The sequence below is a fragment of the Heliconius melpomene genome, chromosome 19 (genome assembly GCF_056956725.1).
Source record: "Heliconius melpomene rosina isolate 202511_hmr_F chromosome 19, ASM5695672v1, whole genome shotgun sequence".
Lineage (NCBI taxonomy): Eukaryota > Metazoa > Arthropoda > Insecta > Lepidoptera > Nymphalidae > Heliconius > Heliconius melpomene.
The window spans coordinates 14,701,691-14,725,909 of record NC_140407.1 but is presented as its reverse complement, the minus strand read 5'-3'; the positions used below and the strand labels follow the sequence as shown (position 1 = coordinate 14,725,909).

General features: G+C 31.9%; 2 protein-coding genes across 2 annotated transcripts; both read right to left on the bottom strand.

Annotated features, from left to right (window-relative positions):
* Positions 1-120: 120 nt before the first annotated feature.
* Positions 121-8,423, bottom strand: LOC146528991 (carotenoid isomerooxygenase-like). The gene is made up of 13 exons (XM_085202948.1): positions 8,290-8,423; positions 7,555-7,666; positions 6,556-6,702; positions 5,484-5,594; positions 5,007-5,101; positions 4,691-4,771; positions 3,560-3,640; positions 2,930-3,054; positions 2,229-2,402; positions 1,534-1,687; positions 1,142-1,203; positions 911-1,009; positions 121-312 (listed from the first exon to the last, which is right to left on the bottom strand). Exons 1-13 carry the CDS (start codon positions 8,384-8,386, stop codon positions 121-123), a joined length of 1,530 nt encoding a protein of 509 aa, XP_085059074.1. The 5' UTR covers positions 8,387-8,423.
* Positions 8,424-10,689: 2,266 nt separating this feature from the next.
* On the bottom strand, positions 10,690-14,122 carry LOC146528990 (facilitated trehalose transporter Tret1-like). The gene is made up of 3 exons (XM_085202947.1): positions 14,093-14,122; positions 12,984-13,119; positions 10,690-12,743 (listed from the first exon to the last, which is right to left on the bottom strand). Exons 1-3 carry the CDS (start codon positions 14,120-14,122, stop codon positions 11,449-11,451), a joined length of 1,461 nt encoding a protein of 486 aa, XP_085059073.1. The 3' UTR covers positions 10,690-11,448.
* Positions 14,123-24,219: the final 10,097 nt, after the last annotated feature.

Sequence of the window (24,219 nt, the reverse complement as noted above, 5' to 3'; positions counted from 1 at the left end):
CACTATCGATCCATGACCGGCGCTATAATGTAAATGAATCCTTCCTAAAACTGTTTTTCTTTCCGTACCATACTGGTACTAGAAGGAAACTCAAAGTAAAAAAAATGCTTTAATAATAAATTATTTACAGATTTTTAAATTATATAATCCTTTAAAAAAACATCCATGTATACAGTTGGGTGCCTGAGATGGTGTAGTAAAGTTAGCTCGCGCGATTTCACTTAGGTCACCCGCGTTTAGTACCAGCAGAGTCACGGCGTGGTCGTTAGTACCCCATAGCAGCACACTTAATAATATGCCACCATCTTCTTGCTAGAAATAAAAATAAAATGATTAGTTAAAAACTCTAAGAGCATAATAAATTGATTAAATATAATTTAGGCGTAATTCATTTGTTTTATCTTATCAAGTGATAATGAAGCGCTAAAAGTTACTGCTTTTTTATTTTTCTTTCAGTGGAAGATCAGAAGCAGATTATTATTAATATACAAAGAATTAGAAAATGAAAAGAAAAATAAGAAAGCAGTAACTCAATTGCACTGCTCTCTTAACTTGTATATTGATATTTTTTATTTGATTATGATGAAAATTGTTCTAAACGCGATGTAATCATCGCGTTTGGTTCCAATTTACACTCGGGGATTGAATTATTTTTATTTCCTTCCTCTGGTTACAAGGCAGAATTCGAAATTGGGAAACTTCGCCAGCCAACGTCTCGAAAACTGGGCAGAAATGGAGAACGCAGTGTCTTGACACAAAATTTCCTCTGCACACCCTGCTATTTGCGAGATACAGCGTAAAAATAAAAAAAAGGAATAACGATATGTTTTAATATTTAGTTCCCCTGCTGACATGCGAGCAAACTAAACTAAAGAATATTAAATATATTATAAAATAAATAAAGTAAAACCTTTCCATCTTCAGTAGCTACAAATACTGGTTCACTGGGAAAAGCGTCAAATTCACTCCAAATTTTAACATTGCCAGTATACGTATCTATTTTAACTATCTGAAAATTAAATATCTTGTGGTATTTATTCATAATAAAATGTAAAGTGCTTGATTTATTATTAAATATTTAAAACATTCTTGTGAAATATATATGTATAAATACAGACAGAAAAATAAATGAAATCTTTACCGAATTCGCAAATTCCATTTCGTCCCTGGAACCAATTCCATATAAATATCTATAAGAGTGACCTAAAAGTTGTCATATAACATTAATACATCAGCTATTTATACATCATATAAATATGAAAATAATATAAAACATGATATCTGTATTCGAGGCCAGTTGTGGCCCAGGGGCTTAAAGTGTGATTGTAAACGCGACTGGTTGAGAGTTCGGTCCCCACTCAATGTAATGAAATATTCATTTAAATTTATATTTTCATATCTTCGCTTTAGTGCCGAGGCAAAAGCGCGGCATTCTGTTCCGCCAATAAATGGAAAATAATTACTGAACAACCAATGTGTTTAATATTGATGAACAATTCAATAAATTTATTATTAATAGTATGATTTGTATACCATTATAAAGATAATTAATTCCTGGTAGTTCGATTTTAACATCTGCCAGTAATTTCGCTTCAATTTTTATATGCGCGGGCGAATCTAATGGAATTTTTAGACGCTTTGGGTAGCTGTGGCACCAGTGCGCGTAATCAGGGTTACTTTTCATGTTCTTGTAATGATAAAAAAAATAAAAAGTTAGAAGTTATACGAGTATAATAACTTTCTTTCTTAAAATAACTATCCTCAAGATTTATATTTATTTTATTGTTATTAAAAAAAAATACGTAATTCTAAAAATATGAACTTGTTGTTGGCACTCTACATTTATTATAACAAAGAAAATATTGAACTATATATTTATACATTTTATTTAGTAGTGCTCAAAGCAATGAAAATTTAGCCCATTAGTCTAAAAGCAAAAGTTTGACAAGTGTAAATATGCAACTTGTAGTTCGCCTGCGTGGACTTTAAGGACTATAATAAGTCTGCCTAATAATAATAAGGACTATAATAACCTCAGTCACTCAGCTAAGCTAACAGTAGAGCTTCATATGTCTTGTTCAAAGACAGTGGCGCAAATCAACTCGACACCAGAGTGAGAAAATTAAATTTTCATTTTGTCGAGTGGGAATCGAACCCACAACCTGTCGTGTTTAGAATCTCACTGGCCTCATATACATATTACATAAATTAAATAGAAAATAATACACCTGTATAGCTTCAACATATAATGCATCTATAACCTTTGCATCATCGTAAGCGCATAAGTCAATAATAATTTTTCCATCTTCTTCAAATGCGTTCACAATGTGCATAAAGAAGAGTGCATTCGTACGGTATCGATTTTGTACGTTTGTTCTTCTATTTACTAGAATTATTTGCGTCTGAAATATTAAATACGATGTAGATGCATTAGAATAAAAAGCTTTCTCATAAATTTGCTTGATAAAATTGGTTTTTTTTTGTCTTCTCGCTGTATTTACTATTTCTCATTTAGCAGGTGAAGCAGAGGGAATCGTACTCACTACCGTCGTTTGACTACACGATTGTGGCCAGACGCCACGGCGGACCGAAAATAACTATATCTATAGATCTGATAGGAAAATTGAGCATATTTGTTGTCTTTGTAATAAATGGTTGATGGAAAATACCATGGACGCTGCTATGGCACAACGGCACAGCGCCACGGTTGTGGTTTCGATTTCCATTCCATTTGGGGTTTGAATTGTTTTTATTTTTCATCCTGGTGGCAAAGCGTGTAGTTGAGTTTCGCCAATCAGCACGCAATAATTAGGTGGAGTGTGAGGAACAGCATCTTTTAACACTAGGTTCCCTCTACATACGCTGCAATATGCGGCATGTAACGTAAAAGAAAAAAAACTAAAAAAGTTATAAACTGATATAAAATTACTTCACATTCGGAATTCCACGTAAGTGTAGATGAGAAGGAATCGTTCAAAATGATAGCCTTCAGAACACTTGCTAAGGATATTGATAGGGGCTGCTCTATTATGACATAATAATTGTCAGTTATACCTGTAATAAATTAAAAATAATAGAATTATTATAAAATATAATTAAGATGGCTTATTTGAGCCCGTCGTGGCGCAATGGCACAAGCGTGTGACTGCAAACGTGACGGTTGTGGGTTCGATTCCCATTAGAAGGAATATATATATTTAAAATTTTCATTTTTTCGCTTTGATAATTAGGCGCGGAGTTGACTTCCACTATTCAACATGCAATGCTTCGAGAAAATGGGGAACAGAATGTCTTATCACTAGGTTCCCACCCTGCAGAGCCTTCTATATGCTAAAAAAACTTAAGTATTACTTTAGGAGGAGTCGCGGCTTATTTCGATATTCTCGCTCTGATTGCAAGACACAGCGCGGCTTAATTGCACGGAACATCGATGTACTTAAATAAGGTACGGCGTTAAGTTCCGCTTTCCATTTTACAAAAGCAGAAAAATTTTATACTTTCTCATGGTCAGTTTTGAAAAAGAAAATTGAAAAGTATGTTAATATAAATAAAAACATACCAAAAGAATGCATGTACGAAGGATTAAATCGCCACCTTGGTTCTATTTCGCTGACGACTTCTGCCAAGTCAAACATGTCTTCTGAAAATAAAACATAAAGAGATATCTTAGATAGATTTTTCATATATTATGTTAATAAAGGCCTTGAGGTCGTCAGGGAGTGGCATTCCCTTAAGTGAGAATCGAATCCGCAACCTCTGGCCTTGCATTTACAGTCGCCCGTTTGTGCCACTGCGCCAAGACTTGATGTGATGTTAGTATTCAATAAAATATTTTATATAAATAAATAAACATATTCTGTGAATAAGAACGAACTATGTTTACCAATATATACAACATTTTTTTTATAAAAGGAAACAAACTGTTTATATGATTAATCGATAATTATATCATTATTTTCTTTAGCTTTATATTGTATCCCGCGTATTTCAGGGTAAGAAGAGGGAGGCTAGTGTTAAGACACTCTGCTCCCCATCTTGCGTTAAGTATTATAACATTATAATTATGATATATACACATATACATTTTATTTGTTAGTGGCTTCACCTAACAATTACCCTACAAAATGAGACAAAGTTAAAAAAATAAAGAAAATTTATAACAAAGCAAAAATAAAGTTATTAAAGTGATTAATGATGGATTACCAGAGCTCTAATTGTATGGTACACTGATGTTTCTCAGACATGCAATTTCGTTTACAATGAAAATACGACAATGAAGAAAAAAATATGTAGAAAATTTTATTGAAAACATTGATTATTTAAGTGCAAGTTCAATTAAATTTTATATTTAAATTGTTTTTGTTTATACTTTAATTTAGTTTTTATTGTGGGCGAATTGGAAAAATTATTGAAGTAATTTTTATTTTTTTTTATTTGTTTCCCTAAAAATCAGGATCTATCTTCTATTTTTTTTGATTTGCTTGCACTATCATTATTTGTATATGTGTTTTGATAGTTTACTTATAGGTATATAGATTTTTTTTTCTTAGCATAAACTTTATTTTCATCAATACCGTCGTGGTTCAGCGAATCAGCGTTTGACTGCAAACGCGAAGTTTGTAGGTTCGATTCCAACTACGAGGCGGCGGTATTCCATTTTTTCATAAATGTAAACGTAATATGTACCTACCTGTCTTAGAATACGGGAATTTCACTATAACGTACTTTGGCAGCCCCAAGACAATTTTCAAACCAATATTGTAAACATCTCCTGAAAATTTTAAATAAAATTATAAAATAAATTTCTTCGTTTTGGTGTCGAGGCAAAGCGCGCCGTTGAGTTCCGCCACTCAACACTCAATGCCTTCAGAATTCGGCGCAAGGTGGTGGATCTTAACACTAGGTTCCCGCCTCCCCTCTGCCTATCTTGCTATATACAGAATAAAGCGTAATATGGACAATGGTTTAAAAACTTTATTTAAAATATACTATAATATAATTGTTACCATTGGGCATTTTGTGTGGATGCGCTGAATGACACACTATTAGAGAGTTTATAAGACTTTTCTTTTCCAAAGTTTCCAATGACTGTGGGTCGAATCTGAAATAATTTAAACAAGAAAAAATTATTTCCATATTAATTCATATATTTTTTAACTTTGAGAACCGCCTATTTATAGGCAAGTAGAGTAGGCAAAAAGAATCTAATGTTCAGAATTCAGATACTCCGAGTTCCATTTTCCGCCTTATACGTCGCCAACTTACTTTACGTTAAGAATTAAAATGGAAAACCAAATTTTTATTCCATTTTTGTAGAAATTTCGAGAAACACTATCTCTTAGTGCTCCCCTACACTCTCTTAACTCCTAGGCACAAAAGAGGAATAGATCCCGTTTCTCGGTTTACTATAAAAGAAAGGAAATATATAAAAGAAATGAAAGTAAGACGTGAGTATCTTTTTACATTATGTCTAAGTAACTTACCTATAAACCGTTGCAACGTCTGTCATTGCGTACACTTGATCACCGAACTGATTCACAGAGATGCCAGCATTATCTGATATAATGCTTTCCAGATTGAAAATTGATTCAAAACTGAAAATATTTTCATATTAATTAATTGATTATATTAGTGACAAATCACTTTACTTTGTACTGCTTTTGGATGTTCTAATTGAGTCCTTTTAGAGCGGAATCCCGTCCGGAACCCGTCGGAAATCGAACCCGTCCCTCCTCTGTGGCCCATACTATACACCCTACTATAATTCATCGAATTGATTGATTATATGATTGCTAAGATCATTTTATAAGGCATTGTCTTTCAAATAGCAACTGAGATGAGGAAAATGACCAGGAAATCATTTATCTTCTTGTTGTTATTAGAGACTAACCTAACTCCATTCCTTGAACAATTTCCCAAGAGACAAAGGTTCAAATTTCGCTACGTAAAATTTTTAATACGTTTTAGAAAAAATATTTTTTTTTTCTAAGTGTGGAACGACGTTTTAAAAAGACAAAGCTACCAAAAAGTATGGTTCCACAACTACACGCTTTAATTTAATATTTTATGATTTTTGAAAAACGCAACTTAACGCATCGAATCGTCTAACAGAACGGGAAAAAAATTTTAACTGTAAGAATTCCCCCGAATGGGAATCGGTCAAACTGCACCACGTGGTCTCAAAATAATAATAGGCACAAAACACATCGTAAATGTACTTAAAAATACGATAGTTGAATTTGAACAGCAATACAGTTACAAAGACTTTTTTTTTTAATATTGAAAATTATCTATTAAGTGGTTGAGGTCTTCGTGGCCCGGTGGACAAGGGTGTGGCTGTAATCGTGACAGTTATGGGCTCGATTTCCACTCAGGGGAAAGAAATATATGTTTTTATTGTCTTACTCAACACACAATGCCTCAGAATTCGGCGAGAAGTGGGGGGAGAGTGTTTTAATGGGAACAGAGTGTCATTAGGTTCCCAGGTTCCCTTAATATAGTCTGCTATGTGGAGGATACAGCATGAAGCAAAAAAAAAATTAATATATATATTACCGTTTAAATATAGTATTACAGGGATCAGGCACAGCTTTGGTACCAAATTCTGATACAATGATACGATCAGCCTTCTTATTTTTCATGAACGTCTGTGATTCTAAGTAACGGCACTGATAGGTCACTGTACCCTTATTTAAGGCAAATCTGTAAACAACATATAATTAGTCGTCGGGCGTCAATTGTAAAGGCGTCTTAAGCAGTTTTTTTTTCAAAGTTGTATAGGAATAAAAGGAATCATTAGTAATAAATTCTTAAGAATGCTGTCCACACTTCGGCATACGTCAGGGTTCATGTCTGACTCCTTTGCAGTCGCCGGAGTCAGGCTATGGAATGAATTACCCGAGCCCATGAGAAGAGCTCCCTCTCGTGAGGTATTCAAGGGCGGGTAAATAAAAAAATATTATTATGCGGGTACTTTTTTAAAAATAACATAAGTATGCTATTTTATTATATGGTTTATATTCTTGTGTATTTTATTTAGAATATCGGTATTATTTTATTATAATTATATATATTATATATATATATATATATATATATATTTATATATTTATTGGATGTATATGTATGTGTATTTTACTTCTGCACACCTGCATACTTACTATCCCACATGACAAGGTTGGCTGGGAGAGAATGCTTTTAGCGTTAAGCCCGCCTTTTGTACATTGTTTTTTGTAATTGTGTGTAATAAAGTATATATAAATAAATAAATATTTCTTTAAGTTGAATTTAAAAGTATCTTTACCTTGTAGTACTTACACTACAGCTTCTTACACTAAATAAAAAAATCCGCATAGTGTCCTATCACTATTCATTTCTGAAAACAAAAACCGGACAAGCTCGAGTCGGGCTCACACACCGAGGGTTCCTAAGCTAAAGGCTCTTGACAGACTGACGGACACACAACATAGTGATTTTATAAGGATTCCTTGTTTCTTTAAGATCTACGGAACCCTAAAAACATTTAAAAAATATCATAAGATGCTACTACTATACCTATGTAGAAGAGCAGATCCATCAAAAACATGTTCATATGCAGATGAGCCAATTTTCATTCTCCCGGGTCCATTTCTGAGTAGATTACCATTTAGCCACACAGGGATGGTGCCTAAAAATAATATTTTTTATCTTTAAATAGCTGTAGGCAGAGGGAACTTGGAAATCTAGTGTTAAAACACTCCGTTCCCATTATGACACATCCATTCTCCCCTTTTCGCCGAATTCCCGAGGCAATGCGTATTGAGTGGAGGAACTCAACGTTGCACTTTGTGTCATCACCAGAGCGAGGAATATATTAAATCAATAAACATAAAATAAATATAATTTTAAAAAGTTTTCATTTTTAATAAGCATAAAAAAAACTTATAAACTTTTACTCATTTTTAAATTAAATTGCGGAGATATTGAAACAGATTTTTAATAATATTGTTAAAGAATACACAAATAAACTTTACACAATATTTCTTTTTATACACAAATAAATTTTAGATACAATTGAAGAACAAAAGATTTTCTCTTTAAAATGAAATAAAAAAAATAAAAAGATAACAAAATTCATTAATAAATATATTGTTTTGCTGTGATTTTGTAGTAAATCATAACCATACATTTTATAATACACTTAAATAATGAAAGTGACAATGTAGAAGTTTTTTTGTTCGATTATAAAATGTTATTTTTTCTTTCGTCACAATTTATATTTTTTAAATATGTATAATTTTTTACAAATACCTTTTATTTCACCCATTAATGGTTTTGTAATCTCCTCTTCGCAACACCTAAGAAAGGTGTTCATGATGCTTCCAGGATGCTGTATATTGCACGTCATTATAGAGCCTTAGGTAATTGACTGAACGATACAAGACCTTACAAACTACTGACATAGCATTTGCACATTTACGACGACATTTATATTCTTTGGCGCGTCTTCGCGTTATGTCCTGCTTACACCAGGGTAGGGAACCTAGTGTTAACACTCAGTTCCTCACTTTATGCCCATGAGACATTGCGTATTGACCCTCCGAAATCGAAGCTGGGCTTCGGCTTGTCACCAGAGCGAGGTAAATAAAATTTTAAATAATTCATCCCCCAAGTGAGAATCAAACCCACAATACTCATACGATGTGTCGTATCAATTTTCATCATATACTTCCAGCTCGTTCTGGACTATTAGGTAGATATTTGGTGCCTGGTGGTAAAAAATAACTAAGTTAAATTTAGAGCTTGAATTGTATCCCGAGCGAACAGAGAACTGGGCACCCATATAGTTATCCCATTCTTACCTCGGTGAAATCAATTAAACTTGGCTGACTGACTGACTTGGTGAAGAAATGATAATATTAATCATTAATACTTTATTATTAAAAAAAAAATGCATCGCAAAATAAACTAATATTTAAATTTAAAATTATTGTAGTACATAATAAAAATAAATATTATTAATCTTTTTATTAATATTTTTTGAGGTCAGTAGTGGCACATGTACCTTGTGCCACGACCTTAAAAAATATTTAGCCAAGCTAAGGTAAGCGTGTGACTATAAGCGCGACAGATTGTAGGTTCGATTTCCATTTGACGAATAGAAATATTTAATATTTTCATTTCTTCACTCTGGTGTCGAGGCAAAGCGCGACGTTGAGTTTCGCCACTCAACACATATTGACTCCAGAATTTGGAGGAAAGTCAGGAGCGGGGTTTCTTAACACTAGGCTCCCTGATGCATGAGGGGATGAATGACCACGCGCTTTATCCGTAATAAGCCAAAATATTTCCAATGAAAAGTGCACAAATCGATAGAAACCTCTGGTCACAATTATAAATGATGAATTCAGCTAATTAGTAAGTCCTGGTTACTTCACGCACTCGTCACATTATTGGTTTTTAAGTGATATTGTTATTAACGAAACGAATAGTTAATCTGTTACATAAGATGGTGACCGGATTAGTTCTCTTATGTAACGTAATAATTACTTAATATATTGATATCAGAATAAAGAAATACGGAAAAGATTCATCTTAATTAGAAAGGGTTTTCCCACTTTTAGGGTAGGTACTTTAGAGGTATAAAATTATTTTTATTTTATTTTTTTTTAATATCATATATCCAAATCTTTTTGGAGCACAGGTAAAATCAAATTTCTAAATAAACACAATCAAAAGGCACCCCTTATGCTATGTTTTTGCTACAGTTGTATTTTCGGTGTAATGAAAACCTATAAAGTAAAAATTCCAAAAATAACGATAATTTATAGGGAATAGTGATAATTTGTAGGGACATAGAAAAAAAGTCATTACAAACTTATATTTGTAATAAAATGTATACATATTGAGTGAAAACGCTAGCAAAATGAAATTTGTCCCTTTCACGTACAATGAGCCAAAGGCTCAAGGGAACAAGGGAAAGGGAAAGGGCGCCAACTAAACCAAAGGGTTTAGTTGGCGCATAGGCTCAAGTGTGTGATTGTAAACGTCACTGATTGTGAATTCGATTCTCACTCGACGAATGAAGTATTTATTTAAATTTATATGTTCATTTCTTCGCTCTGTTGTCGAAACAAAGAGCGGCGTTAAGTTCCTTGCTTTTATTCAAAATCTAGCAAGAGATTCATAGATAGAAAATAAAACATTGAATTAAAAAAATATTATCGTAGAACTTTATTGTAGGCTAATACTACACAACAAAAAAATATGTGTCTAGGTTTTAGTCACCTTTTATACTTACGCGATTTCTTATTTACTAATAAGTACAATCTTAAAATAATCTTAATACTTTTCCTTAAATGTCGTATATAATTATGTTTTTTGTAACGAGTAAGAAAATAAATTAAATGATATTATTATTTAAAATCATATATCAAAATCAAAGTGACTTAATTGAAAAAATAGCAAATTTTCACAAAATCCGCATTTCTTCTTAAGAATATTTTTTTGTGAGTTTAAAGAAAAATGTGAATTTACCGACATTTGTTATTAAATTAAGTACTTTCAATTTAAGATTATATCTATATATTAAAAACTCGGTTAAGGGATCTTTAACAGGAATATATGAAGTGTTAAAAGAAACAATATTGAGATAATAATATAAAAACAGTTATTTTAAAATGACTTAAAATACTTTATCGTATGCATATCTATATGGACTCTCATCAATTAATATGAATAATTATACATTTATACAAAAAGTTTTTCTTTAGCTTTTCTTAATCTAAAATTAAAATTATAACACAGTCAATCACGTATAATCTTAACTTACGATTTAAAGGTAAATACACGTGTACCTCTGTATGTAAGTCAAAGAGCCCAAAAGTCAGGGAAGTGTAAGAGGTCAGGTCAGAGATATGCTAATTTTTAAATTTTTAATCCTAGTATTATATATATTATTACAGCTACAATTTCATTAATGAATGTTATAAAATGAATAATAACAGAGATTCACATTACTCATCAGGATCGTCTTAACCCTACATTACCACTTTAATTGAATAATTGTACATCGTCATTGTCTTTGAGTTGAATTGAAGAAGCAGAATTAAAATTGTAATTCTGCTTCTTCAATTCAAATATTTTAATTTGTTAATTTTAAGTTTAATATAATTGTTGGCGTTGCATTAAACTTTGAAAAACTATGATCTCATAAGTTTATCAACTTATCATAGTTTTTGTTCATAATTTTATTAGTACTAAAAAGCGAAAAATATTATAACTCTAAATTCAACTTCTTCTCCCCTTTTTAAAATACTATAGTCGAAACAGCCAAGGTAGGTAGATGTAGTTAGCGTAATAACATTAGTCATAAGAGCTGACTCGATTTATTAGCAAATTTACTAAATCTTACGATAACACGTATATTTTTTTAAACTGACTATTTTAAAATAAGTATATGTTTTTAGTTTAAACTTTTATGTTATTTGTAGATATTTTATTTAACCTTTCACTTTCGTCCGCAAAATCACTTTTATCTTCTTTAAATGTGCCATTCTTAAAATAATATTCTATTTCCTGTAGTGTGCGGCCTTTTGTCTCTGGCAATTGGAAGTAGATGTATAATAAGCATAAAAACACGATCGTAGCATTCAAAAAGAAGACCCCGTGATAGCCAATTTGGGCAAACATTTTTGTAGCAAATTGAATACTAATAAATTGTACGACACTAAAAATAACGCCTAACAATAAACAATTGATAGTTTTTATCTCCAAAGGATGTAACTCTGACAGCAAAGTCTCAAGTACTGAATAGGGGCCTGCAGTGACAGTCACGTAATAGAGAGCTAATAACGAGATCTTGACCCACGCCATCTCTCCATCTTGCCAAAAATAAAGACTTGCTGCAAATATCATTAGTATTGTATTAGAAATGATGCCAGAACAAAATAGCAATGGCCTCATGTTAAATTTTGTTACTAATATACAAGAAAATCCTGCTCCTATAAGAGCGAATCCATCAACCATAATTGTATAACCTAAAATATCATTTGTGCCTGTTATATCTTGTATAATTGTTATAGCCATAGTGCTTAACAAAATCCTACCAGCCGCTACTCTGTATAAGCAAATAACATTCATTAATATTATTATTTTTTGTAAATAACGTTGTTTACATGCTTTTAAATATTTTTTAATGAGTATTATAAAACCACCAGATGTTTTTTCAGATACTGTTGGATTATTGTTTTGGTATTCCAATAACATTCTCAGTTCTTTTTCCGTTGCTTCATTGTGAGGGTGAAGAGTATAGAACGCTTGTTCACATTCTTCGAATCTGTTCTGTGTCGCCAGCCACGATGGACTTTCCACCCAAAATAGTGGAATAATTGCAGACAATGCTGTTGGTATTAGACCGACAAGGGCTACATTTCTCCAATGCAAGAAGAGACATAGCACGTGCCCAAACATGGTTCCTAATGACGAGCCAATACCAGACATTACATTCAAGCAGAATGATCTCATGTGCGGCGCCACATATTCTCCAATATTTATATACGTCATCACAAGGATGCCTCCATATGACAGTCCAACTATGGCTCTGCTCGCTATTAGCACTGTTTTATCTTGCGCAAAGTATACCATTATCCAACATATTAATACGGGAATTGATAAAATTGTAAGGGATTTTCTTCTGCCAAAAGCTTCAGTCAGTCCTACCATAGAAGCAAATCCCAAGAAGCAGGTTATGTTGATCGTTGCAGCTGTAATAATGAAATTCAAAATATTTTTTAAAAATATTAATTTATAAATTAGAAGTTTCACCTTGGAATGAGAGATTTATGCAATGACCCAGGTCAGGGGGGCCCTGGGATCTCAGTCTATTAAGTAGTATTTCAATGTTTGTAAAATCAATCAGTATTATGCTGATATGTTTTCAAATATTATTGTAGAAGTAGATGTGAATGTACTGCGTGTCACAGAAAAAAAGCATGAGTACTCACCTATAGTAGATATGTCATCGTCAGATAATTTCATAGAACTGCTCAGATCGTGCAAAGCGTCAATCATTCCTGACATTTGACCAAATATAAAGCCATCGGATATACTGCACAGCGCCAGCCCAGTGACCACAAGGACCTGTAATTTTAATATAAATAATAAAGTTTTTATAAATATTTTTTTTTACCTTGTTGGGACTTACAATAAATATGTATGTTAATTTTATTGAGATTGACTATTGTAGCGCAGGGATACACGTATGTGACTGTAAACAAGACGATTGTGCATTCACTTCCCACTCGGGAAATAAAATATTTAATATTTTCGTTTCTCCGCTCTGGCAACTAGGCAAAGCGCAGCGTCGAGGTCCGCCATTCAACACATAATGTCTAGAAAACTAGGCTGGAAGTGGGGAACTGAAGTGTCTTAATGGGAACAGAGTGTCTTAGTACTAGATTTCCAGGTTCCTTCTATCTACAAAGATATTATATATTTTTACTTTCGAGTTTTTTCTAACAAAGTTGCGGGTGACGGCTTTAAAAATATTTGAATTTGCTATCCATACATTTATTATTAAAAAATTCTTAAGTTTACGCAAACCAAGTTACCTGCACAGTATACGTATTACGTACATATACACATGCATGCATACATGTACAGTAGGTATACTCAAACACGTGTCGAAAAATTTTGTAGTTGTTGAAATACTAACTATCAAAAAGTCATTGACGCCGTTTGGATAAGTTTACCTGAACATTCAATAATGAGTTCGTTTCTTTTTATTTTTTGTAGCTTCACGATGTATGTGCGGACACAGTAGAGGGAACCTGGGGACCTGGGTGGTTAAGACACTCCGTTCCCCATGCAGATACTTCCGTTCCCTTTTTTACGCCGAATTCTTGGGGCAATGCGTGTTTAGCGGCGGAATTCAACGCCGCGCTTTGTATTTGATAATATTTCATTAAATATTTCATTCCTCGAATGGGATCTCAAAACTATCACACACTTGTGTCCTAGCGCCACAACCTCATTAGTTTAGGTTTGCATAGATTTTTTTATATAAAACAACAAAAATACATATATAACCAAGTAACAAAAAAAATCAACCAACCTGCCGTAGAGTTTGTACATTATGTTTCATGATTACTAGAAAAAAATAATATTTGATCCAAAGTTAAATTTCCTATTTTTCTTTTCGCATAACAGCCATTCAAGTCAATTTATGCAGACGCTACCTGAAAATAAAAACAACATACAATTTTAACGAATAAAAATACAAGTTCAACATATCCTTTATTCTAGAAATCTGTTATTCTTATAGTTAAAGGGTACCTAGGCCCTAAGGGGCCGATCGAACGAACGGTCGGTTGGCCGACCGACGTTGGCCTAGGGCCTAGGGCCTAAAGCAGCCAGACCTTCGTTATGGTCTAAAACTGAAAGTTCCTATGCACATACCCCCAAAACCAGTACATGAATATGAAGTTTGGGTGGTGGTTACTTTGGGAGTTATTAGGTAAATAACTTACATAATATATTACCTAACTTTTGTTAAATTATAAAGCCATATTTTTAATATTTTCTTGAGAACAGACAGACTCTGCCAGACACCTCTAAACCCTGACAAAATATACCCGTACTTTCGTCATAGTATAAAAACAGAATTTTATGGTCATATGTTGAGTGACACGAGCTTGAGACAAATATTATCTTTTACTGCTTAAATCTTTTATTTATATTGTATTTCAGCCAGTCACGTTGAATAAAAATAAGAGTTATTAAAGAAAATCTCAGGATTCTTTGGCTTGTGGTTTTGGCAGTATTCAGAGAGAAACAAATAAAATACGTATTGTATAGTATACTTGTAACAATAAAAAAGATTTATTTTCAATTTTATTGAATATTGTGAAGGAAACCGATAGTAATTAATACAAAAAAGAAATTGCAACGTTGCTTATGTGATTTTCACAGGCGCTTTGCGTAAATACATTGTCATATGAATAATGTAAGATGATTTTAACACTTTGTAATAAACAATTTAAACACTTTTCAATATTTAATATGTTAAAAAGTGTCTCATAGATTTATCAAAAATCTTATAATTAAGAATTTTCTTTAATCTTTTTTTACATTTTTAGTAAAAGTAAAGTAATAGTAAGTTATTTACACATATTACAAAAATCGTTACAATTAATTCTATAAAGAATATTTTTTAGAACCTATCAATATTTGTTAAGGTGCCATTAATTAACCAGCTGTAGGCGAATTGCGTCAAATCAACTCTCTTGTTTGTCGTTTCTAACAAATAGTACATAAATTACTTTGTTGAAACATATAAAAAATATTAACTAAAAAAACTTTTTTTTCCCAGAGTACTTTACAAATCAAGCCCTCTTATTTGGAACCCATATTATGTAAATTGTGCAAAAAATTTTCGAATCCGCCATTTTGTTTTGACCGCCGTTTTGGAAGAAAGAACTGAAGTTGTAATCCAAATTTCAGCCCAACCGGAGTGGGTCGGAATGTAATAATAAGTTTAAGCGGGCGAAGCCGCGCGTGGGTTATCTCTTATATGATTATGAAAAGACCGTCCCGTGGTGGTTTAGGCGTTTCGAGAGAATGAGTGATAAAAGGATATTTAAAAAAATATTTTTTTATACTTAAAGAACCCACGGAGGGCATGTAGGTACAACATAGTACCTTTTGGTGCTTTAATTTTTCTGTTTACATTTAAGATGCAGCTTTATGATTTTTCCTGACTACGAAGAGAAATTTAGTGTTAAAGCACTCCGCTCCCCAGTTTTGCTGAATTTTCGATACATTACGATTACGTATTAGAGCAGCTTTGTCTACTAGTACGAAAATTATAAATAATATTTAAATATATTTATAATATGACAAACATGTATAACACTTTCTCGAGTGAGAATCAAACCCACGACGGCCGCGTTTATAAACCTGTCCTGTCCAAATGCAGATAGATATAAATTACGAAATAGTAATTCCCCGTGCAAAATATTTCTCATTTCGTATACAAATTCCTTACTGCTAGTGACATTTCTTTAAAAAGAAAGTTGAAAGAATAATTTTAATATATCGACATTGAAAAGGAACGAACAATAATAATAAAGTATATCCAAATAACAACTGGACGGAAACTAGACTAACTTAACTAAAATAAATTTCTAAAATTTGAAAATTAAATATGAATAATTTGTTTTAAGTTTCATTGTCGTACATATATTTACCATTACCATTACTTTTGGATCAATATCAATCCGTCAGAATATGATGTTATACATAAAATAGCGTAATCTTAAATTAAACAATAAATATTACTAAAATAATATTTATAGCACCAATATTTTTATTTATATTAAAATAATTCCGATAAAACAAATAAAAAAAATATTTTATATTTGTTCAATTAATACTAAAAAATGGCTGCCAAACTTTAAAAATATAGGAATTTGAAAATAAAATTACTTACTGGTTTTTCTATACAAAATAAATTGATATAAATTAAATTATTATTATTATTAATTTATTTATTTTCTCATATCACTAGCGTGCTTCTCACTATACACACGACCTGTTAAATGTCAAACGGTTTGGGTTTTAAGCGTTTGCCATTATTCCCCTGGTATAATAAACATAGAGGCTGTCGTGGCGCAGGGGCACAAGGGTGTGACTGTAACGCGAAGGTCGTGGGCTCGATTCCCACTCGAGGGATAAAAATAGAAATATGATTTATAAAAAATTTTCGCTCTAGCACCAAGGCAAAAGACGTTGAGTTGAAGCGCCACTCAAAACGCAATGCCTCGACAAATTATACATTATAATATGGTAATTGTGCTAATTAAAAAAATTCAAAGCAGGCAATTTAACACTTACACTGGTCAAGGCCATTGCGTATTTTTTTTAATGTAAAGATATTATCTTCTTTTATTTTAAATTTAATATTAATGATATATGTTTATCATTTATTTTTTTAGTTCCTCGCTCTGGTAACTTGGCACTTTGCCTCTAAGAATTTGGCGGAAGTCGGAAGTGGGGAACGGAAGTGTGTTAATTGTAAAGGAGGTTCCCAAGCTTCCTCTGCTTACCCTGCTGCCTGCTAAGTTAAAAAAAATATATTTTAAGGAAATTTATTTTATTTTTGTATCTGAAACGTTTGTTGTAGAATCATAAAAATTTAGGTAAACAATAAAAACATTATGCACATTTTGAGTATTTTTACAGGTTCACGCTGCATCTCACACATAGCAGAATAAGCAGAAGGAACCTAGTGTTAAGACATTCCATTCTACTTTATATTATAAAATGATATAGTAAGTTAAAAGCAAATAACAATATTAAGAAAAAAGTAACCTTAACCTAAGTAAGGGCATTCATTTTTAATACACCTAATTAAATAGTAAGCTTGTGTCTCACGCATAATGGCACAGACCGAATATTAAACGCCTTGTTTAATTTATTTATCTCAAGAATATAATATATTTATTTAAAACTAGTCTTTAGTGTAAATTTCACAATAAACCGTAACTGAACCTCAAATCTACCCTTTAATTCTACAGAAATTTTTATATTTTTTTTCCTAAATCTAATTTTTTTGTAAAAATTACGAAGCAATTCGAAGATGATGATTTTTTTATATAAAAAATAAAATAAATAAATATATTTTTTATATTTTTATCGCATAAATAATATTATTTATTTACTTAATAATAATTTTATTTTTATTGATTCCAGCTCAAAACAACTGGTATTGGGTATCAATTATCAACTGGTCTCGATATTTTGTAAAAGTACTATTCAAGTTTTATCTCTATTAATATACATGAAATAAGTAACGAGTATATAAGAATATCAAAATAACGGATTGTACGGTACCTGGCGGTTATGAGTTCGATTCCCACTCGCGGCAATATTTGATAATTTAATTTCCTTATACTGGTAACAAAATAAAATGAGGCATTGCCTAATGAGCGAAGACATGCGGAGGAAATGGGAGCGGAAGTGTGTTTAGGTCTGCGGTTCCTTGGAGTACAAAAGTTTATGCATCGATTTGTATTGCAATTTGCTGCATTTTGTATGACTATTAAAATTCAAAACCTGTTGATTAAAGATATAGACGTATTCAAAACCTACAGTACTTCCGATGAACCTACAATTATGGAATTTGGAAAGAAGTGAGTACTTGTGGCACAAATAAAAAAATCCAAATGCAAAAATTATAAATAAATATTTAATACAAATAAATAATTACAAGTTTTGTAGTTTGTTTCTTATAGAAGGAGTGCAAAATAAGTGATCTTGAATGTACAAATGCATACAATTCTTAAAAATTGTACTTCTCGTTAACGTTCTGAAATATTTAGGTACGGAAATATCGGAATACTACACCGACGCGCATTCAACAGGTATTTTTCTTATAAAATTAAATTTAATTTTAATAACAAAAACCAAAAATAGAATCAATCAATATTTAATAGAAGGTCAAACTTGTTTTTATAATTTTATAGGCCTATATAATATTTTAGGATTATAAGTATCTTAGGCTATTATTAGCCCCGATACTACGCCATCGAACCCCAGTTAAAACGTGTTTATTTTTGCTGTCACTTTTAATGTAAATCAGAGAAATATTTAAATATTTATATAGGTAACTTATGTAGGTGCTTAGGGTATAGAAAAAGAAGTTTCGAGTTGCGCGATCTGATCCGAAAATATATAATAAGTTATTTTATTACTTGTTTGCATAGCTTTATACTTGTTTCTTTCTTTTTTCAAGCTACAAAGATAAAGAAATATTTAAATATTTTACTTTCTACCGCAAAGATAGAAGCGTTATATGCTCATTTACCATTGATAGTGTTCTGGGGAACTGTTTGACCTCCTGTTTGACCTCTTGTTTGACCTGCCGTTTCGTACCTACTTTCCAATTTTCTGACCGCACAGTACCATCCTCATCATCTGGATACGTGGTACTCTGCTTCCGTGTATCCTATATATATATGATGAGGATAATGTGCCTACAACGCGGCAGTTGACACGTTCTAATCCCACTCGGGGGATTATAATATTATTTCTTAATATTTTCATTTCTTCGCTCTGGTGCCAAGGCAAAAGCGTGACATTAAATTCTCTCCCTTTATCGTTTGTCTAATTAACAAAGCGAGGAAACAAAAATGTTTAATTATTCGTTCTCCTGAGTGAGAATCGAACCTACGCTCGTCACGATTGCCTCGAAAGAGATTTAGCATAAACAATTATTACACTCTATTCCTTAGTTTCCGGTATTTAACCAGATCTAACAATTCCAAAAAATTTCCAAAATAGATTAAAATATATTAAATGTATTTGAATTCACAGTTATCTAAACGATGAACTACAAAGAAAATTAATACATCTATTACAAAGTCTGGTTTATAAATCACAACTAATTTTAATTTTTTTACGACCATAAAAGGCTAATTTACATTTTACATTAGCATAAAATTTAAGATTTAATTTTCCTTGTAATGATTTATCAAAATAAGAATATTCATTTCGTACTTAATTTATTATTGCAAAACGTGAGATTGGGGAATAAAAAACGTATTGTATATCTTACGAACAAAGTTAAGAGGGCGTGAAACAAACACGTATGACGTATATGACGCTATCGTAGAGCAATTTTAAAATATTACGAAGTTACAACTTCGATTCCGTCCAAAAAAGTGTAGAGGACAAAAAATTATATTACTTTTTGTTATTCAACCCGTTAGTAGCGGCAAAGGCGTTGAGTTTGGCCACTTAACAAGCAACTATGAATATTGGTAGGCAAATAAGAAACGAAGTGTCCTAACACTAGTTTCTCTATACCCAACTGTACGAAAAAGGCGTGAGGCTGAACAAAAAACGCTAACTAACAATAGCAAAAATTGGCAGGAGATCTTAGAATCGCAATTTTGAGGAGCACATAATATAAAAATACTATTAATTAAAAGATGGATGATGTATGAGAAAATCTATTGTTGGACGTATTCCATGCAATATAATCCAATTGGTAGAATGCTTTTTAAAATTTTTGTATTTTTGTCCATTTCTGACAATGCTATCCATGAGAAAAACCCATAAATCTTAAACTTGCTTTAAGTATGTGCACGACAAATGTCAGAAAACCTAATATATCTCTATATCTATACAATTACAATAAGGAAATAATAAAATAAAAATTAAATATAGCGGGAAAGAGATGTAACCATGACGTCGAGAATGTAATAAACAGAAGTTTTTAAGAATATTGCAATTAAATTTAATTGTTTTTCTTTAGCTTCTTTGTTAATGATAAACTTGGTACTTAAGATAACGTTACTTATTATTACAAAAAATTATGCACGCACGTGGTCAGACACTTGTCCGAAATACGCCGAACGTCCTTCAGAGTATACAAATTTCAATTTCAATTTCAATTTCAATCACTGAAAGATTCAATAATTAAAGATTCAAAAGGCTTCCGCTTCACGCTGTATCATGGGATCATACTGTCTTCTCATCTGAACGTCCTGCTTTTTCCTGCTTTCTTGCAACTTTTCCTGCGCTTTCTTTTTGTTTAATTATTTCACTATTAAAACTGCCCGACTACAGAATTCTTTACCAATTGAGATAAGACGTACGGATAGTTTACAAAAATTCTAAATTTCACTTTAAAATACTATTTCAATATTAGCATAAATTAATAGAAATTACAAGTATGCATTATATACATTATTTATTTATTGCGGTATATATTTCACTGTATATTAATTGTTAGTTATTTACGTGTATACGTTTCTAATATGTTAATGAGTAAGTATTGATCTATTCATTTGCATGTTAAGTGCCTATATATAATAATATAATAATAATATACAAGATGGAAGCGTTTACGGGAACAGCATACGGGGTATAATAAATAAACGTGATTATAAGTCACATCAATATCCATACCTATATTATAAATTCGAAAGTAACTCTGTCTGTCTGTCTGTCTTTTACGCAATCAGGGCCAAACCGCTAATTTAATTGTGATAAAATACTCATATAGAGATACTTGAGGGTCTCGGGATGAAATAGGATACTTTTTTTCTTATATTTGTAATATTTTCGATATATACGAATATATTAAAATACTTATTAATTTGACATGCAATTTATTCCGCCATGTTAATAACAACAGTCTCTCTGCGACCGTTGCTAAGCAACGATTTGCAAAGTTTGTTGTTAGAAATCGTCACCCAAAATGAGCTTGCTTAACGCACCTCTCTAATGAAAACTGAAAATAATTTCATAAATACATTTAATAAATCTTCGTATAGTTCAAGCGGGCGAAGCCGCTTTCGGGTCCACTAATGTTTATATAGGAACTTCTAATGAAGAGAGAAGAATTACTAAGCATGTGGAGAACGGAGTGTGAATGTTACAGCTGTGCGCACATAAAAATGAAACTATAAGTTAATAGTTGATGGTACAGAGTATATAATTTGATATTTAATAAATTTTATAAAACCAAAAAAATCACCCCTTGCACTTGGAATTAAATCCACAACTATCATGAAGACAAACATCATAAAAATAGTTTTGTGTGAATATGTTTCATAATGTATATAGCTTGGTGAAACCAGTCGAGATATAGGAGCACAAGTGTGACTGTAAAAGGGGCAAAGGGGGGTTGTGGGTTCGACTCCCAGTCGACAAAACTAAATATTTTATATTTTTATTTTGAGTTAAATGCGCGGCGTTGCGTTCCGCCACTCAACACGCTATGCCACCAGAATTTGGTTGAAAGCGGGGAAGGAGCTATCTCATATCTATCTCCACTTTCCACCGAATTCTGGAGGCACGTGTTGAGTGGCGGGACTGAACACCGCTGTTTGCCTCGACATCAGAGCGCTGAAATGGAAAATTTATTTTTAAATAAATATTTCACTTCACATCGAGTGGGGATCGAACCCACAACCAGTCGGTTTACAGTCACATTTTGCCTCATTTTATATACTTATAATTATAATCTTTTATTACATATTTTAACAAATTCATAAATTATATAATTGATCGAGGTCAATTATGCAATAAATCTTATATAATTCTATGCAACAATAACAAACAAAGGAAATTATAATTTCATTTAAATTTTAAATGTTCACAACAAAAACATGTATACAGGGTGTAACTCGATCGACGAATCAACAATATTTGTGGGTCTTGTAAAAAAACGGATTCTTGAAGAATTCGCAAATACCTTACTTGGGTTTGCGTTCTTTTTTTTCCCCAATATAGCTTAATAAATAAATAAATTTGACTGAAAAAATTATTTGTTAAAATATAATTTTTAAAAGAGTGTTTTTAATTTGACATTATTTTTTAATATTTATAGACCGATCTTTTCGTTCCCCGAAGAATTCTGAATTCTGGTTCTTGCTGAATCATTGAAAATCGCTAAACTTACATGAGAGTGAATTGGATAGATAGATAGGTCCCCTACACAAAGTCCATTGTCGATCTGTCGATTGAGTTACACCTGTATAAGATATGTACGACTATATAAATAGCGTTGAAAAACTACCATTTTTTGTATAAACAAAACCTTTATGTTGTTTTTCTGCATGACGTTAAAATCATAATAATTACCACAAGCCGCTACTGCCAGTCTTGGTGCAAGGGCACAAGCACGGCGGTCGTGGGTTCGATTCCCACTCGAGGAAATGATATGAATATTATTATTACTTTTTTTTGTTTCCTGCTATACAGCAGGAAGCTCTCGGTCTCTAAACTCTTTAGTAGTTACTAAAGAGAGACACAGTTTAGCCCTGATAGGGCAGATTCAAAAACTTTATCCCAAAAATTGGCACTAAAAAGATGCGCTGTCATATCAGCAAATGCTATATATTTTTGAGCTGTAAGTCATATAGATTGTTGAAATAAGTGAAAAAAAGTGTGGGAACTAGATACTGCCCTGGGGAACCCATTCAACGCTTCCTCTACAGTAATACAGTATAAGCCATCAGCGATTTCCAAATACATTTTAAACTGCTTAAATCTTTATTTTACTAAAGCATCCGAAAATTAAGTAGGTAGGTATAGAAATAAGTCAGCTCGTTAAAAATCTGCCGGAGAAATATCAATTTCAAAAGCAAAGTTACATCGAAAAGTGAGTGTAGATATTAATTAGGACATCCACATAGCAGCATGCATAAGCATCGATTAGCAGCATGCATAAGCTGCATTTCCACCATTAATCTTACAGAAAGGTTAACAAGCTCATAAATTAAATTAAAATGCAGATTTTTTAGTATCTTAAAATTAATTTAGTTGTACATTAAATTATTAATGGAAATAATTTAGCTCTAAAATACAACTTAACGATCCTAGGTATGATTTTTTGTTCATACCGTGATGTAAACGGTGATATCTCGAGTTAGATACTGAAATAATTTTGTAATTGACTAGTTGCTGCCCGCGACTTCGTTTGCGCAGCATTTTTTTCATCAATTACTGGGATTACAACACAAAATAAAAAAAAACCGTTTGATTCGTATTCCATTATCATTTTCCCCACTGACACACACATAGAAGAGTAGGCAGTGAGGACCTGGTAACCTTCTATTGAGATATTCCGTTCCCATTTAGACACTTCGGATTCTGACGATATCGTGTGTGTGGCGGAACTCAACGCCGCACTCAGCCGCGTTATCAGAGCCAACGAATGAAAATATGAAAAATTCATTTCCTGGAGTTGGAATCGAAACCAGTGACTGGCCGGTCTGGAGGAATAATTTTCTTTATTATTAGATATTTATTGTACAGACACCTTTTTTAGTGTTTTATTATAGGATATACAGTAGTTTATTTTATTATATATATAAGTTAGTAATAATATATACAAAAATAACAATTTTAACTAATGCTCAATTTGCTTTTTGTATAATTTAATCATGTGTATTTTTTATTCACTCAGTTACCTTAATATAATTAAATTGTTAGTGATCGCTATCTCTGCATAGGAGATATATGAGAAAATATATTATTGGGGGCTACTATTAACGTTACAGAATCCAAAACAATAATATTTATTTTGTTTTCCAGAGCGAAGAAATGAAAATTATAAATAAAAAATATATATATATATATTTCCACTATTATTATTTCCGATAGTAAATAGAATCCTTTCTTATTAATCTAAATAAATCCTTACTTATACAAAAATAAAAAAACACG